Below are 16,447 nucleotides of genomic sequence, written 5' to 3'. Positions count from 1 at the left end.
TTCGAAAAAGATAAAATAAACTTGAAGAAAACAAAAGAGAAACGATGGATCATCACACTAAGGCGATGTCCAGACGCACGAGGAGTCACATGATGAAGCCACAAAGAGCAGGAAGAGCCAGGGAGTTTTGGCAGAGGGTTTTCAGGAAGCTTTCAGAAGGGTTTTAGCAGGCGCTTAGGGAAGCTCGGCGCGTCTCTTTAAGGACACTTAGGTTCACGCCTCTGTTTGCGCGAATCACACATGACCGTCCGCGGATCTGAAGCAGACACAGTTCTCTTTGTCCTGTGGGGGATGCCCACTTCATGAGGAAATTGCATTTGAGCCGTTTGGCTCCTGAAATATGAAATGTGTAAAATAATGCACCTTACTTCATCATGCTATCGGAATTCGGCTCCGTTAGATTGAGCGAATTACAGACATATCAGACACGTCACATGAAGATTATCGGACTACAGAGTTACATAAGATATGCATTTTATAAGCATTTAATGTTCCTTCACATGATTATAAAGCCATAATACCGGCTACCGTGACCTAGGAAATATCAAACTCATGTTTATGCATTTCTTAAGTGGTTATACTTATAGACAATATAAGATTGCAGAGGCTATTCCCCTTTCTTCATCAGAATTCAAGTGGGAGCTGTGATTTCCCTTGGAATTCCTTTTGGGAGTCATAAAGTTTTATGACCTAGCAAGAGGGAGAGTTATAGAATCTTTCTTTAGAAATAAACTTTAAGGTTCGAAGTTACAGAACAGTTAAAATTACATCTATAGAATAAGACAAGACTAATTAGATATGCATGCATATAGGAAGGTTGGATACAATTTCTGTGTTATACAGTATACATTTATATACACATTATAGGACATTTGTGTGTGTGTGTGTGCAATCAATGTGTGATTGTCCTTCAGCGTTCAGGCAGCTTTGTGGACTCTTTCTGTGGGGGGGATGCGTGTCCCGTGAGACGGCGAGGTTTGAATGGTTGACTATTTGTTGAAGACACACTGGCTTGTTCCAAATGTGTCATGTGCTAGCCATAGTGGCACCAATCTGGTCAACATGCCCGAAGGGGGTCGTATACAGAATGCCCCTTTGTTTACTCACGACTGGAAGAGACTTTAGTAAATTAGAATCTAGTTAATTTACTCCACATACCAGAGCTGGCTCGATTACCTATCTGATTATCACTACACAATATATAATAGATACAATATCTCGCACGCCGCTGTTGTGTCGTTCAATCATTATGGTTCATGATTATAGATTGGCGAGTACAGAAAATCCCCCCAAAAAACGTAGATCAACTGAGGCAAGCAGGCTTTGGGACAAACGGAGAAATAAAACAAGGATCAATATCGGCGTGGCGTTTTCGAGATGGAGAGAGCTTCGCGACAAACTTGGACTTGATCTGTCGACAGAGACTCCGCTCTCGCGCGTGTTTTAATAGACAGGTAAGAAAATATATATTATTTATTGTACACATTCAGTTACAGGTCCTTCTCAAAAAATTTGCATATTGTGATAAAGTTAATTATTTTCCATAATGTAATGATAAAAATTAAACTTTCATATATTTTAGATTCATTGCACACCAACTGAAATATTTCAGGTCTTTTATTGTTTTAATACTGATGATTTTGGCATACAGCTCATGAAAACCCAAAATTCCTGACTCAAAAAATTAGCATATCATGAAAAGAGTCTCTAAACGAGCTATTAACCTAATCATCTGAATCAACTAATTAACTCTAAACACCTGCAAAAGATTCCTGAGGCTTTTAAAAACTCCCAGCCTGTTTCATTACTCAAAACCGCAATCATGGGTAAGACTGCCGACCTGACTGCTGTCCAGAAGGCCATCATTGACACCCTCAAGCAAGAGGGTAAGACACAGAAAGAAATTTCTGAACAAATAGGCTGTTCCCAGAGTGCATCAAGGCACCTCAGTGGGAAGTCTGTGGGAAGGAAAAAGTGTGGCAAAAAACGCTGCACAACGAGAAGAGGTGACCGGACCCTGAGGAAGATTGTGGAGAAGGACCGATTCCAGACCTTGGGGGACCTGCGGAAGCAGTGGACTGAGTCTGGAGTAGAAACATCCAGAGCCACCGTGCACAGGCGTGTGCAAGAAATGGGCTACAGGTGCCGCATTCCCCAGGTCAAGCCACTTTTGAACCAGAAACAGCAGTAGAAGCGCCTGACCTGGGCTACAGAGAAGCAGCACTGGACTGTTGCTCAGTTTTGCATGTCATTCGGAAATCAAGGTGCCAGAGTCTGGAGGAAGACTGGGGAAAAGGAAATGCCAAAATGCCTGAAGTCCAGTGTCAAGTACCCACAGTCAGTGATGGTCTGGGGTGCCATGTCAGCTGCTGGTGTTGGTGCACTGTGTTTTATCAAGGGCAGGGTCAATGCAGCTAGCTATCAGGAGATTTTGGAGCACTTCATGCTTCCATCTGCTGAAAAGCTTTATGGAGATGAAGATTTCATTTTTCAGCACGACCTGGCACCTGCTCACAGTGCCAAAACCACTGGTAAATGGTTTACTGACCATGGTATTACTGTGCTCAATTGGCCTGCCAACTCTCCTGACCTGAACCCCATAGAGAATCTGTGGGATATTGTGAAGAGAAAGTTGAGAGACGCAAGACCCAACGCTCTGGATGAGCTTAAGGCCGCTATCGAAGCATCCTGGGCCTCCATAACACCTCAGCAGTGCCACAGGCTGATTGGCTCCATGCCACGCCGCATTGAAGCAGTCATTTCTGCAAAAGGATTCCCGACCAAGTATTGACTATTGAGTGCATAACTGAACATAATTATTTGAAGGTTGACTTTTTTTTTTGTATTAAAAACACTTCTTTTATTGGTCGGATGAAATATGCTAATTTTTTTAGACAGGAATTTTGGGTTTTCATGAGCTGTATGCCAAAATCATCAGTATTAAAACAATGAAAGACCTGAAATATTTCAGTTGGTGTGCAATGAATCTAAAATATATGAAAGTTAAATTTTTATCATTACATTATGGAAAATAATGAACTTTACCACAATATGCAAATTTTTTGAGACAGGAATTTGGGGTTTTCATGAGCTGTATGCCAAAATCATCAGTATTAAAACAATAAAAGACCTGAACTATTTCAGTTGGTGTGCAATGAATCTAAAATATATGAAAGTTTAATTTTTCCAAGTCTATGGCAGTGAAATGAAAAACAGTAGGCTGTGTTGCACAAAAATATTTAGCTATTACTGTCACGGTATACAAACCACTGGTTCCTTCTTGTCTCGTGTTTATGTTGTTGTATGAAAGCACGTGTGTAGTGGGTGTGACTGAGTGACGTTCCTTGATCCGCTCCAGCTGTTCATCATCTCATCACCAGCTGCAGCCGATCTCATCCCTCTATATATACTCACCATTTTCTCATTCCCTTTGTCAGATCGTTGGTTGATGTCTCGTGTGTGTTCCTGTTCCGTTCTCCTGCCGTTTGCCTCGTCGTGTTGTTGTGGATTCGTTGTCTCGGTGTTGGATTGTCGTTTCGTGTCTTCACTGCACGGATTCCTCACCTCACGGATCGCACGTCACGGATTCTTCTCTGCACGGACTTCTCTTCACGTATTCTTCTCTGCACGGACTTCACATCACGGATTCTTCACTGGCCATCAAAGTTCCTGCGTCATCCGTCCACGCCCGTGTCATCCTTCTGTGTTCGTGTTATCTGACCAATAAATCTTTGAGTACCTGCTTTTGCTTCCAGTCTCGTTTATAGATCATGACAGAACGATCTGACCAAGCTATGGAAGCAGCAGGAGGAGCACCCACCACGCTGGAGGATTTCGTCCACCTCAGCGTGAGAAGAATGGATGCCCAAGAGAGGATCCAGAGTGACACGGGTCGTGCGATACAAGCCTTGGTGACGCAGGTGTCCGAGCTCACCCGACAATTCCAACAGCTTCAGATGCCCGCTGCGCCCCCCACACCCGCTGTTCCTCCCACACCACCGGCGAATCCTGCATCAGCGGAGCCACGCCTACCGGCTCCTGAACCCTATGCGGGTGAGTCAGCTTACTGCCGTGCATTTTTAACGAGATGCTCCATGCACTTCGCTTTACAGCCCAGGACATTCCAGAACGAACAAGCCAAGGTGGCATTTGTGATAACTTTGCTGACTGGAAAAGCGGCGCTATGGGGAACAGCGGTGTGGGAGAATCAAGATCCTTGCTGTGCCTCGTTCCAGGCACTCTCAGCAGAGATGAGGCGGGTCTTCGACAGAGCCGTCGCTGGGAGAGAGGCCGCTAGGGTGTTGGCCGACCTCCGCCAGGGGGAGAGGCCGGTTTCGGATTATTCCATCGAGTTCCGCACCCTGGCGGCCGAATGCCATTGGAACGAGGAGGCGCAGTGGGATATGTTCCTGCATGGGTTGGCTGACCGCGTCCAGAGGGAGATCTACGCCCTGGACCTCCCCACGTCGCTGAACGGGTTGATCGAGCTGGCTCTTAGAGTGGACGCTAGACTTTGTAGAGCCGGAGGAAGAACTTCATCTTTCCGTCCACCGGGAGAGACTCAACGGTCCAGTGGCAGGGACGCGGTCGGCCCAGTCTTCGATCACGAACCCATGCAGGTGGGTCGAGCTCGGCTTTCCCGGGAGGAGAGGGAGAGGCGGAGGTCCCAGGGTCTTTGCCTATACTGCGGTGGCGCGGGACACTATGCCTACAGCTGCCCGGTAAAAGGCCAAGCCCGATAGTAAGTATGAGGCTACTATCGGGTGGGATCTCCGCCGAGAAGACCTCATCCACATCTACCCTCCTTCCGGTAAGACTGAGATGGTCAGTTCACCAACAGGACTGTCGGGCACTTCTGGACTCTGGGGCGGAAGGTAATTTTATGGATAGCACCTTTGCACACAGATGTCAGATTCCCCTCAAACCACTCACACAGAGGATTGCAGTACATGCCTTAAATGGTCAAGAACTTCCCACTATTTCTTTCATCACTGAGGACATCACTCTCATTACTTCAGGCAATCACTCAGAGACTATTTTTTTTTACATATTGGATTCACCCCTGGCACCCATCGTTCTCGGACATCCTTGGCTCATCCGTCACAACCCCCGAGTGGACTGGCATCAGAAAACCGTGTTGGAGTGGAGCAAGGAATGTCATAAGTCTTGTCTCGTGTCTGCTTGTCCGTCTGTGCCTGTTTTTGTGTTTCAGGAGGAGGCAGGGGATTTGTCTAACGTGCCCGAGGAGTACCACGATCTGAAGGAAGTGTTCAGTAAGTCTCGGGCTGCTTCTCTTCCTCCGCATCGTCCCTATGACTGTGCTATAGATTTACTGCCAGGTAAGTCTCCGCCTAAGGGCAAATTATATTCGCTTTCTGTCCCGGAGAGGGAGGCTATGGAGAAATATATTTCTGATTCTCTGGCAACCAAGTTCATCCGCCCTTCCTCTTCTCCAGCGGGGGCGGGGTTCTTTTTTGTGGGGAAGAAGGATGGGTCTCTACGACCTTGTATTGATTACCGGGGGTTGAATAACATCACGGTAAAGAATACTTATCCTTTGCCGTTGATGTCTTCAGCCTTCGAGAGGTTGCAGGGAGCATCCATCTTCACGAAATTGGACTTGCGTAACGCTTATCATTTGGTTCGCATTAGGGAGGGGGATGAATGGAAGACTGCTTTTAATACCCCCAGGGGGCACTTTGAATACTTGGTCATGCCTTTCGGGCTGTCCAACTCCCCAGCAGTCTTCCAGGCACTCATCAATGACGTGTTGCGAGACATGATCGATCAGTTCATATATGTCTACCTGGATGACATATTGATATTTTCCTCGTCTCTCCAGGAACATGTGCAACACGTCCGACGAGTGCTTCAGAGGTTGTTGGAGAATGGGCTTTTTGTCAAGGCGGAGAAATGCGATTTTCATGCACAGTCTGTTCCTTTCCTAGGGTACATCGTTTCGTCTGAGGGAATGCGGGTGGACCCTGAGAAGGTTAAGGCTGTGGTAGAGTGGCCAAGCCCAGATTCCCGTAAGGCCCTACAGAGGTTTCTGGGGTTCGCCAATTTCTATCGGCTGTTTATTCGCAATTTCAGCCAACTAGCCGCACCTCTGACTGCCTTGACCTCCCCCAGAACTCCGTTCAGGTGGTCAGATACAGCCGAGGCTGTATTTGCCAAACTCAAGAGCCGCTTTGTTTCAGCTCCCATCCTCGTTGCCCCTGACTCTTCACGGCAGTTCGTGGTGGAGGTCGATGCGTCAGAGGTGGGGGTAGGAGCAGTTCTGTCCCAACGCTCTTCCGCAGACGACAAGATGCATCCCTGCGCGTTTTTTTCTCATCGTTTGTCCCCAGCGGAACGCAATTACGACATTGGTAATAGGGAGCTGTTGGCAGTCAAGCTTGCGTTGGAGGAATGGCGTCATTGGTTGGAGGGTGCGGGGGTACCTTTTATCGTCTGGACCGATCACAAGAATCTAGAGTACATCAGAACCGCCAAAAGACTGAACTCCAGGCAGGCTCGGTGGGCACTTTTTTTCGGTCGTTTTGATTTTTCCCTCTCGTACCGCCCGGGTTCTAAGAACATCAAACCCGACTCTTTATCTCGCATTTTTGATCGTTCCGAACGCCCGTCTACTCCCGAGTGCATTTTACCGGAGACCCTATTTGTTTCCACACTCGTATGGGAGGTCGAATCGAAGGTCAAGACGGCCTTAGAAGGTGTAATGCCTCCGCCCGGTTGCCCACCGAATCGTTTATTTGTGCCGGAGGGATTACGGTCCGACGTTATCCAATGGGGTCATGGTTCCAACGTGGCTTGTCATCCAGGTGTCAATCGTACTAAGTTTTTAGTAAAGCAACGATTTTGGTGGCCTCTCATGGCTCGTGACATTCACAGTTTTGTTTTGGCTTGCTCGGTTTGTGCCACTGGTAAGACTTCCAATCGACCTCCAGATGGGCTCCTTCAACCGCTGCCTGTCCCTTCGAGACCCTGGTCCCATATCGCTCTAGATTTTATCACCCCCCTCCCGCCCTCCCAGGGTAACACAGTCGTTTTGACCGTGGTGGACCGGTTCTCGAAGGCGGCTCACTTTATTCCCTTACCCAAATTACCCTCAGCTAAGGAGACAGCGTTGACTGTCGTTGACCACGTCTTTCGCTTACATGGCCTCCCGATGGACGTGGTCTCCGACAGGGGACCCCAATTTGTGTCCAAATTTTGGAGAGAATTTTGTAAGTTACTGGGGGCGACGGTTAGTCTGTCCTCAGGGTTTCATCCCCAGAGCAATGGCCAAACCGAGAGAGCCAACCAAGATCTGGAGAGAGCGTTGCGATGTATGGTGTCCAAGAATCCTTCCTCCTGGAGCCAACAGCTGTCTATGGTGGAGTACGCCCACAATACATTACCAGTGTCGGCCACGGGCCTATCTCCGTTTGAGTGTAGCTTAGGTTACCAGCCACCTATTTTTCCCAGTCTGGAATCCGAGGTCGCGGTCCCCTCCGCCCACGCCTTAATCCAGAGGTGTCACCGCACTTGGACTAGAGCCCGTGAGACTTTACTCCAAGTGGGGGCGCGCACCAAGGCTAAGGCCGATCGCCACCGGTCAAAGCCTCCCGTATACGTCGTTGGTCAAAAAGTGTGGCTTTCTACCAGGAACATTCCACTCCGATCCGTCTCCAATAAACTTGCTCCCAAATTCATTGGCCCGTTCACTGTCACCAAGATCATTAGTCCGGTGGCAGTCCGCCTTAGTTTACCTCCAGCGTACAGGAGGGTACATCCCGTGTTTCATGCTCACATTAATCCGCCAGTCCCGGTTCCCCCACCGCCGCGCCTCGTAGATGGGGATACCACCTATTCGGTAAATCGCATTCTGGATTCTAGGCGGAGGGGGCGTGGGTTTCAGTACTTGGTGGACTGGGAAGGTTACGGTCCAGAGGAGAGAAGTTGGGTACCTGCCAGAGACATCCTGGATCATTCTCTGATCGATGATTTCAATCGACAGGTAAAGGAGGCTGGGAACGCCAGGAGGCGTTCCTAGGAGAGAGGGTACTGTCACGGTATACAAACCACTGGTTCCTTCTTGTCTCGTGTTTATGTTGTTGTATGAAAGCACGTGTGTAGTGGGTGTGACTGAGTGACGTTCCTTGATCCGCTCCAGCTGTTCATCATCTCATCACCAGCTGCAGCCGATCTCATCCCTCTATATATACTCACCATTTTCTCATTCCCTTTGTCAGATCGTTGGTTGATGTCTCGTGTGTGTTCCTGTTCCGTTCTCCTGCCGTTTGACTCGTCGTGTTGTTGTGGATTCGTTGTCTCGGTGTTGGATTGTCGTTTCGTGTCTTCACTGCACGGATTCCTCACCTCACGGATCGCACGTCACGGATTCTTCTCTGCACGGACTTCTCTTCACGTATTCTTCTCTGCACGGACTTCACATCACGGATTCTTCACTGGCCATCAAAGTTCCTGCGTCATCCGTCCACGCCCGTGTCATCCTTCTGTGTTCGTGTTATCTGACCAATAAATCTTTGAGTACCTGCTTTTGCTTCCAGTCTCGTTTATAGATCATGACAATTACTTGCAAATACTGTGGGTTTGTTCAAATGTACTTTTAGGCCCTGTTTACACGAAAAGGATTCCGGGTGAAAACGTAATAATATTTTATCGGATGTGCCTTTCGTTTACACGGCGACGGCGTTTTTGGGGCTTAAAAACGCAAAAAAGTGAAACCACCCTCCAAAGTGGAAATCTTAAAAACGCTCCACCGTCGCGTTTCCATCTAAACGGGTAAAAACGCAAATCTGCTCATGGCGGCTCTCGTCGCGTACGCATTTACGTCACAGGCATGCGCCAGTACAGGAAAATAACAACCAACATGTCGGATTATTTCCATACGTCGGACCTTCAAGTTGCCCTAGCAGCTCTGATAAATGTCCAAGAGTCTTTTCAATTTCGCGCTACTAGGGAGAGAAGTAGAAGGAAGGTTGTACGCAGGCGCACGGACTTGTTGTTGTTGTGTGGCAGTGCTTCACATTGCCACCTAGCCGCCTGGAGTGCATACTACATCGCATTTCTAACACTTTTGCGTCTCCATATGCACGCAGATTTCCCCCCCATAACGCTCGTCTAAACGCAGAATAAAAAGTGAAAACGAAACGCCACTTTTGCGTTTTCTCTTCAGATCGTTTCCGTGTAAACATGGCCTCAGTACGATTGTTTAAAAACGTGTAGAACTGTGCAGCATTAACTCACCATATCATTTGACAAATATTCATATCAGTAACAGGCTAATATAGCATTACATTTCACTTTCCTTGCAGCTAATTCATTACGATGACATAAAATAGTGTGATCAAACGTACAGCTAATACAAAAACTAATTTATTAGCTTATATATAATTTATATGATTCGTGAATTCCATAGCCTACATCTCTGGATGGTGAAAACGACATCTCCCATCGTTCCACTCTCCTTCATGGCGTCATCAAGCTTCGTCTTTGTTATTGTTTTGAAAATGCGACCTCTGGCGGCGAAAAAATTACAGATTGTACCTTTAAGAAAAATAAATAGGGTCAATTTTGAGTTCATGTTGACCTTAAACACTCATAACAGTCCTAAATGCTACTAATATCCGTGAATGATAATAGTTTCTGAATTATTCATCTTCAATCCTCCAGGCAATGACAAAACGAGAAGATTTAGTGGTTGCTCCAGCGGGTGTTACGTTAAAAGAGGCTAATGACATCTTGCAGCGCAGTAAAAAAGGTACGAGCGTTAACTTCTGTCCTGTTTGTGTTGTGATGTTTAGCACAAGCTTGCTGATCACATTCCTGTTTTCTCTTTCAGGTAAACTTCCTATAGTGAATGACAGCGATGAGCTCGTAGCTATAATAGCTCGTACCGATTTAAAGAAGAACAGAGACTATCCTCTAGCCTCCAAAGACTCTCGCAAACAGCTCCTGTGTGGCGCAGCCATCGGCACCCGAGAGGACGACAAGTACCGGCTAGACCTGCTCATGCAGGCTGGAGTGGATGTGATAGTTCTGGTGGGTACAAAGGGGAATGGGGTGACCTTACACTTTAGCAGTACTCAGTCCTATTTCTGGAGATTTAGCTTCCTGCAGCACATTTGCTGCATTCCAACTTGTAATTTGGACAACTGCAACAGAACTTGAAATCAGAATTTCAATTTCTCATGCAGAAATCCATCATTTGTTCTGCCCAGATACAAACTTGGCAACACCCAAGTAGATTAGAAACATTCACTTTTAAACAAATAAAATGCATCAGCAAGTCAAATTTCAAACATTAGATGACAAAAAAACATGTTTAGCACATGTTTGCAGACAGATGTGTCAAACATGGTAAATGAAAATCAAACACACACAGAGCACATGCAGTGGAGACTTTGCTTACAGTCAAACACCTGCAAAGCTAACAATACCATTGCTATTTTGTTTCTTTATTCCATGTGTCAGGTAGGGGAACACAGCATTAGTGTGTGTAGGGCCAAATGTATTTAGAATTAGAAAAAATTGAATCAAAGTGAACCTGAGGTGCTTTGCTAATCAAGATATTCTCATAAGGCTGCATTTGTTCCAATCAAAAATACAGTAAAAACAGTAAAATTGTGATTTGTTTTAAAAAAACTATTTTAAAATGTAATGTATTCCTGTGAGGCCAAAGCTGGATTTTCAGCAGCCATTACTCCAGTCTTCAGTGTGACATAATCATCATAAATGTCTTTACTGTCACTTTTGATCAATTAAATGCATTGCATATGCTGAATAGACCAAATTACTGACCCTAAACTTTTGAATGGTACTGTAACCATATACATCGCTTATGCAGATTTTAAGTTCGCATACTTTGTATTGGGTCAAGGGTCAATTAATGATGCTTAGATCCTGTGTTGGTCAAACTTGTCAGACATCATACACAGTAACAGGTGTTGTTTATGTATTTGCCAAATATTGACCTAATTGTCTGAACAATGGATCTGATTTTATTACTTGCAAATGAAAGTAAAAGGACAAATTTATGGATTTATGTGCACAGCTGTAGCCAAAAGCTACTGTCACACATTTTGGCTACATCCGTAATCAAACATGCCTGAACAAGTTAATACAATTTTTGGCTTTACTAGGAAATTAATAAGCAGGTGGATTAGGGCAGGGTTGGAAGAAATCTTTTACAATTTCCAAAATTGATCTCAGACAGCAAAATTGTGTAAAAAATCTTACATAAATACACACAGTGTTTGACCTCTTAGCTCTTAACCCTACATGATATATGATGGTTTTTCTGTTGTTCTGTCCCAGGACTCTTCTCAGGGGAACTCTGTGTTTCAAATCAGTATGATCAACTACATCAAACAGAAATACCCAGAACTACAAGTGGTGGGAGGAAACGGTGAAGCTTTTTTGCCCTTTGTGGTGCTTCGTTTTCTATAAACTGAGGGTAGCTTGAGTAGAGTGATATTAGACGTATTGAAGATTGTGCATGGATTATTTTCCGAAGTTTCTCTTCAGTTTCTTATTCTCTTGTCTGCAGTGGTGACTGCTGCTCAAGCAAAGAATCTTATAGATGCTGGTGTTGATGCTTTACGAGTGGGCATGGGCTGTGGATCCATCTGTATCACACAGGAAGGTGTGTGTGCACTTCTTACTGACTTAGGAGGACAAAACTGCTGTGGAAAGTGCCAAGAAGTTGGTTAAATATGGAAGAACTTTATGAGGACATACTTTAAAGGAAAAATGGTGCCTTTATTCACTTCGAAAAATGGAACAAAGTTTTATTTTATTTAAAAATTAATAAGAATTACATATTTATATAGCAATGCAAATGTGTATATGTGGACATACTTGTAAAAATAGTGCCTTTATTCATGTCTAAAAATGGCAAAAGTTTTATTTTAGGGTTAGGGTTTTTGGGATTACTATTGTAATCTATTTTATATAGAAGCTTGTTTCCGCCACAGAATAAAACATTTTAAAAGATAATTGCAAGTTTATATCTCACAATTCTGACTTTATAACACGCAATTGCGACTTTATATCTCGCAATTCTGACTTTTCTCAGAATTGTGAGATATATCCCCGCAATTGCGAGTTATAAAGTCCACTTCTGAGAAAAAAAGATTTTTTCTCTGATTGCGAGTTTATATCTCACAATTCTGATTTTATAACTCGCAATTGAGTGTTATAAAGTCAGAATTGCGAGATGTAAACTCGCAATTGCAAGAAAAAAAGTCGCTATTACTTTATTTTTTATTCTGTGGCGGAAACAATCTTCCATAATTTTATTTTCATTTATTCTAGAAAAAATTAATAAGAATGACCTTATTTATATAGCAATGCAAATGTGTATATGTGGTCATACAAATGGTTTATTGTAGGGTTAGGATTTTTGGGATAACAATGATCTATTTTATTTTTTTGTTAAAGCTGCTGTCCGTAACTTTTTTAAGTTAAAAATAATCCAAAATAATTATATAAAAAAAAACATATTGTGCCAGTGGTCAAAACTATCTGCTTGCCATAGCTAGATTCAAAACGGTTAGCTTGTAATAATGATTTTAATTCCAGTGGTACTGGTGGGTTTCCGCGGGAAATTCGAGCATGTCTTTGCGTCATTACGTCACACCCGTACACATAAAGAAGGAGTTTCGGCTATAGCCGGCTATACTGCGCGTGACGAGATGTTTAGATGTATAGGCTTTTCTCGCAGCACTTTACATAATTAAACTTATGGCATCCAGAAAGATCCAAACAACAATCATCAGTGTCAACTGGAGATTCAGCAGTTATAAAACCCAAAAGACTTCGTACTTCGGATTTAAGGTGGCTAGAGAAAGAGAAAGAAACCGTCTCATGCGAACACAAGGATTTAAACATCGGCGGGGCTTTTGAAAAGTGCGTGAACTCCGTGTTTTGAAGGGGTTCAAAACGGAAGAAGAGACGGCTTTTTTCTGCTGAACAAGTAAGACATTTCAGTAGTTCAATCGTGTAACAGTACGTTTTCTTAATTCACACAGTTATGGAGTTTCCTTTGTTGTGCCTTTCTCGGTTTGCTATTATGGAGAATATGAATTCTGAACTACACAGGTAACCATAAAACACATTAAATGTAACGTTAGTCACGCAATGCTGATGTTGTTAACATGAACAATTTGAGAACAAAGTAGGCTATAATTTGCACGGTTGCTGTAAATCGCGTTGATTAAATCTAACGAAGCTTATCATGTCGAATGATTTTTTCCCCCTTAGTTGGTCAGAACAAAAATGGATTTTACTTACTTGTTCAGAAGACATTTTCTTATGAAAATTCTTATGTTGGTCAAACTTTCAAAAATTGAATCTGTGATTCTGTATGACAGTATCCACACAGCGCGGTGACTGACAGCAGCACTCGCCTCAAAGCACTGTGTTCATCCGCGCTGTTTCATGCCGATTTACAACCCACGTAAAGATGATAATTCCGCGAATCACTGCAGTTACATGTTTCGAACAGAGAGATGGCGACAAAGAGGAAAAGCTACGGACTGCAGCTTTAAGAACGAGAAATTAACGAGAAGTTATTTAGCAATATATATGTGTGTGTATCATTAGTGATGGCGTGTGGGAGACCGCAGGGCACGTCTGTGTATAAGGTGGCTGAGTACGCCCGGCGCTTCGGGGTACCAGTTGTTGCAGATGGTGGCATTCAGACGGTTGGGCACGTTGTCAAAGCCCTGGCGCTGGGAGCATCCACAGGTGTGTGTTTATCTGAGTGATTTGCCTGAACGATCATTGTTATTATTAATGGCTGGGATTTGTTTGCCTAAATTTTAATGTCTATGACCATGCCCTTCCCTTCGGCCTGTTTTGCTTTAGTGATGATGGGGTCATTGTTAGCGGCAACCACAGAAGCACCCGGGGAGTATTTTTTCTCAGATGGTGTACGATTGAAGAAGTACCGTGGTATGGGCTCTTTGGATGCTATGGAGAAAAACAACAGCAGTCAGAAACGGTACTTTAGGTAAACCAGTCTTATGCTCAGATGTCTGCACGTGTACATAAATAAAGTGTCTCCTCAATTATAAAAACAATATATTTTGGCTCTGTGCACAGTATGAATTGGTTTGTTTTTGTACATTTTTTTTTTTTTCTCTGAAAGGCATGAACATTTTCACCGGTGTATGTGTGTGTGTATGTATGTATGTTATGTATGTTTAACAGCATCCTTTGGTGGAAATGAGAGTGGAAATTACATTTGTAACTCCTTTCTCTTGCTAAGACTAATTTTATCGCTAGCATTTTAATTATCCTAAATACAAACAATTAAATCAAATAATTTTTTTTTAATTAATATAATATTTTTTATATTAATAAATGTTAAAATAGTTCATGGTTATTTAACTCTTTTGTCACATTTTATTGTAACAATTCATATTTTAAATTATAAATAAATATAAATTATATTTACCTTGATTTTTCTTTACTTTCTTCATATATCACATGCATTAAATTTCATTTTATTAGGGGCAAAATATTTGTTGTGGAGGAAATGATACCAAAATAATTGGACAGGGCTGAATTTTGAAAGATTATTATACTTGTTTTTCATGCAATAAAATATTACAATGGTTTATTTTTAGTTAACTTTTTGTTTAGACTGTCTTGTAGTAGTTTATAGTAAAAATTTATTCATTTTAAGTTTTTAGAGTTTAGGTCTGAAACTGTACATAAATAGTAAAAAGTTCAAATAAATGATGAAAGCATTATTTTAATGTGACCTTCATATAACAAAAATAAAAAAATTAAGGTAAAAGTGTATAGTAAACATCATAAAAGTGCCCGTATTTGAAGAAACACCTCAATAATATACATATTATCTGTTATATTTAAAACTTTTGTATTGTAAGCACTATATAATGGGTTGTGTGTGTGTATGTGTGTTTTCCAGTGAAGGTGATAAAGTGAAGGTAGCTCAGGGAGTCTCTGGCTCAGTTCAGGATAAAGGCTCGATACACAAGTTTGTTCCATACCTCATCGCTGGAATTCAACATGGCTGTCAGGATATCGGTGCAAAGAGTCTGTCCATTCTGCGGTAAGAGTGGCTCTTTCTCTTATAGACATCTGACAAGCTTGACAAAAGTGACTTTTGTGTCTTTTAACTCATGTTTATTAGCTTTGAGGCCATATATACACTCACCGGCCACTTTATTAGGTACCCCATGCTAGTAACGGGTTGGACCCCCTTTTGCCTTCAGAACTGCCTCAATTCTTCGTGGCATAGATTCAACAAGGTGCTGGAAGCATTCCTCAGGGAGTTTGGTCCATATTGACATGATGGCATCACACAGTTGCCGCAGATTTGTCGGCTGCACATCCATGATGCGAATCTCCCGTTCCACCACATCCCAAAGATGCTCTATTGGGTTGAGATCTGGTGACTGTGGAGGCCATTTTAGTACAGTGAACTCATTGTCATGTTCAAGAAACCAATTTGAAATGATTAGAGCTTTGTGACATGGTGGAAGTAGCCATCAGAGGATGGGTACATGGTGGCCATAAAGGGATGGACATGGTCAGAAACAATGCTCAGGTAGGCCGTGGCATTTAAACGATGCCCAATTGGCACTAAGGGGCCTAAAGTGTGCCAGGAAAACATCCCCCACACCATTACACCACCACCACCAGCCTGCACAGTGGTAACAAGGCATGATGGTTCCATGTTCTCATTCTGTTTACGCCAAATTCTGACTCTAACATCTGAATGTCTCAACAGAAATCGAGACTCATCAGACCAGGCAACATTTTTCCAGTCTTCAACTGTTCAATTTTGGTGAGCTCTTGCAAATTGTAGCCTCTTTTTCCTATTTGTAGTGGAGATGAGTGGTACCCGGTGGAGTCTTCTGCTGTTGTAGCCCATCCGCCTCAAGGTTGTGCGTGTTGTGGCTTCACAAATGCTTTGCTGCATACCTCGGTTGTAACGAGTGGTTATTTCAGTCACTGTTGCCCTTCTATCAGCTCGAACCAGTCTGGCCATTCTCCTCTGACCTCTGGCATCAACAAGGCATTTCCGCCCACAGAACTGCCGCTCACTGGATGTTTTTTCTTTTTCGGACCATTCTCTGTAAACCCTAGAGATGGTTGTGCGTGAAAATCCCAGTAGATTAGCAGTTTCTGAAATACTCAGACCAGCCCTTCTGGCACCAACAATCATGCCACGTTCAAAGTCACTCAAATCAACTTTCTTCCCCATACTGATGCTCGGTTTGAACTGCAGGAGATTGTCTTGACCATGTCTACATGCCTAAATGCACTGAGTTGCCGCCATGTGATTGGCTGCTTAGAAATTAAGTGTTAACGAGCAGTTGGACAGGTGTACCTAATAAAGTGGCCGGTGAGTGTATGTGAGTATATGCTGTATATTAGTCACTTTTAGGGATACTCTAGC

The 16,447-nt window shown here is 43.5% G+C and overlaps 1 protein-coding gene across 4 annotated transcripts in view; it reads left to right on the top strand.

Annotated features, from left to right (window-relative positions):
• Positions 1-16,447, top strand: part of impdh1a (IMP (inosine 5'-monophosphate) dehydrogenase 1a) — a 46,014-nt gene that overhangs the window by 25,010 nt on the left and 4,557 nt on the right. For 3 of the 4 annotated variants that reach the window (XM_056251170.1, XM_056251171.1, XM_056251168.1), the window contains exons 7-13: positions 9,682-9,769; positions 9,851-10,050; positions 11,326-11,416; positions 11,558-11,653; positions 13,615-13,758; positions 13,879-14,023; positions 14,951-15,094. In XM_056251170.1, coding sequence (XP_056107145.1) covers positions 9,682-9,769; positions 9,851-10,050; positions 11,326-11,416; positions 11,558-11,653; positions 13,615-13,758; positions 13,879-14,023; positions 14,951-15,094 — 908 coding nt within the window. Of the gene's footprint in view, positions 1-9,681; positions 10,051-11,325; positions 11,417-11,557; positions 11,654-13,614; positions 13,759-13,878; positions 14,024-14,950; positions 15,095-16,447 lie in introns of all 4 variants that reach the window. The other variant, XM_056251169.1, reaches the window with a different exon arrangement.

The sequence above is a fragment of the Rhinichthys klamathensis genome, unplaced genomic scaffold (assembly GCF_029890125.1).
Source record: "Rhinichthys klamathensis goyatoka isolate OS25496 unplaced genomic scaffold, OSU_Roscu_1.1 h1tg000078l_1, whole genome shotgun sequence".
NCBI lineage: Eukaryota > Metazoa > Chordata > Actinopteri > Cypriniformes > Leuciscidae > Rhinichthys > Rhinichthys klamathensis.
This window is presented reverse-complemented; position numbering and strand designations above follow the sequence as displayed.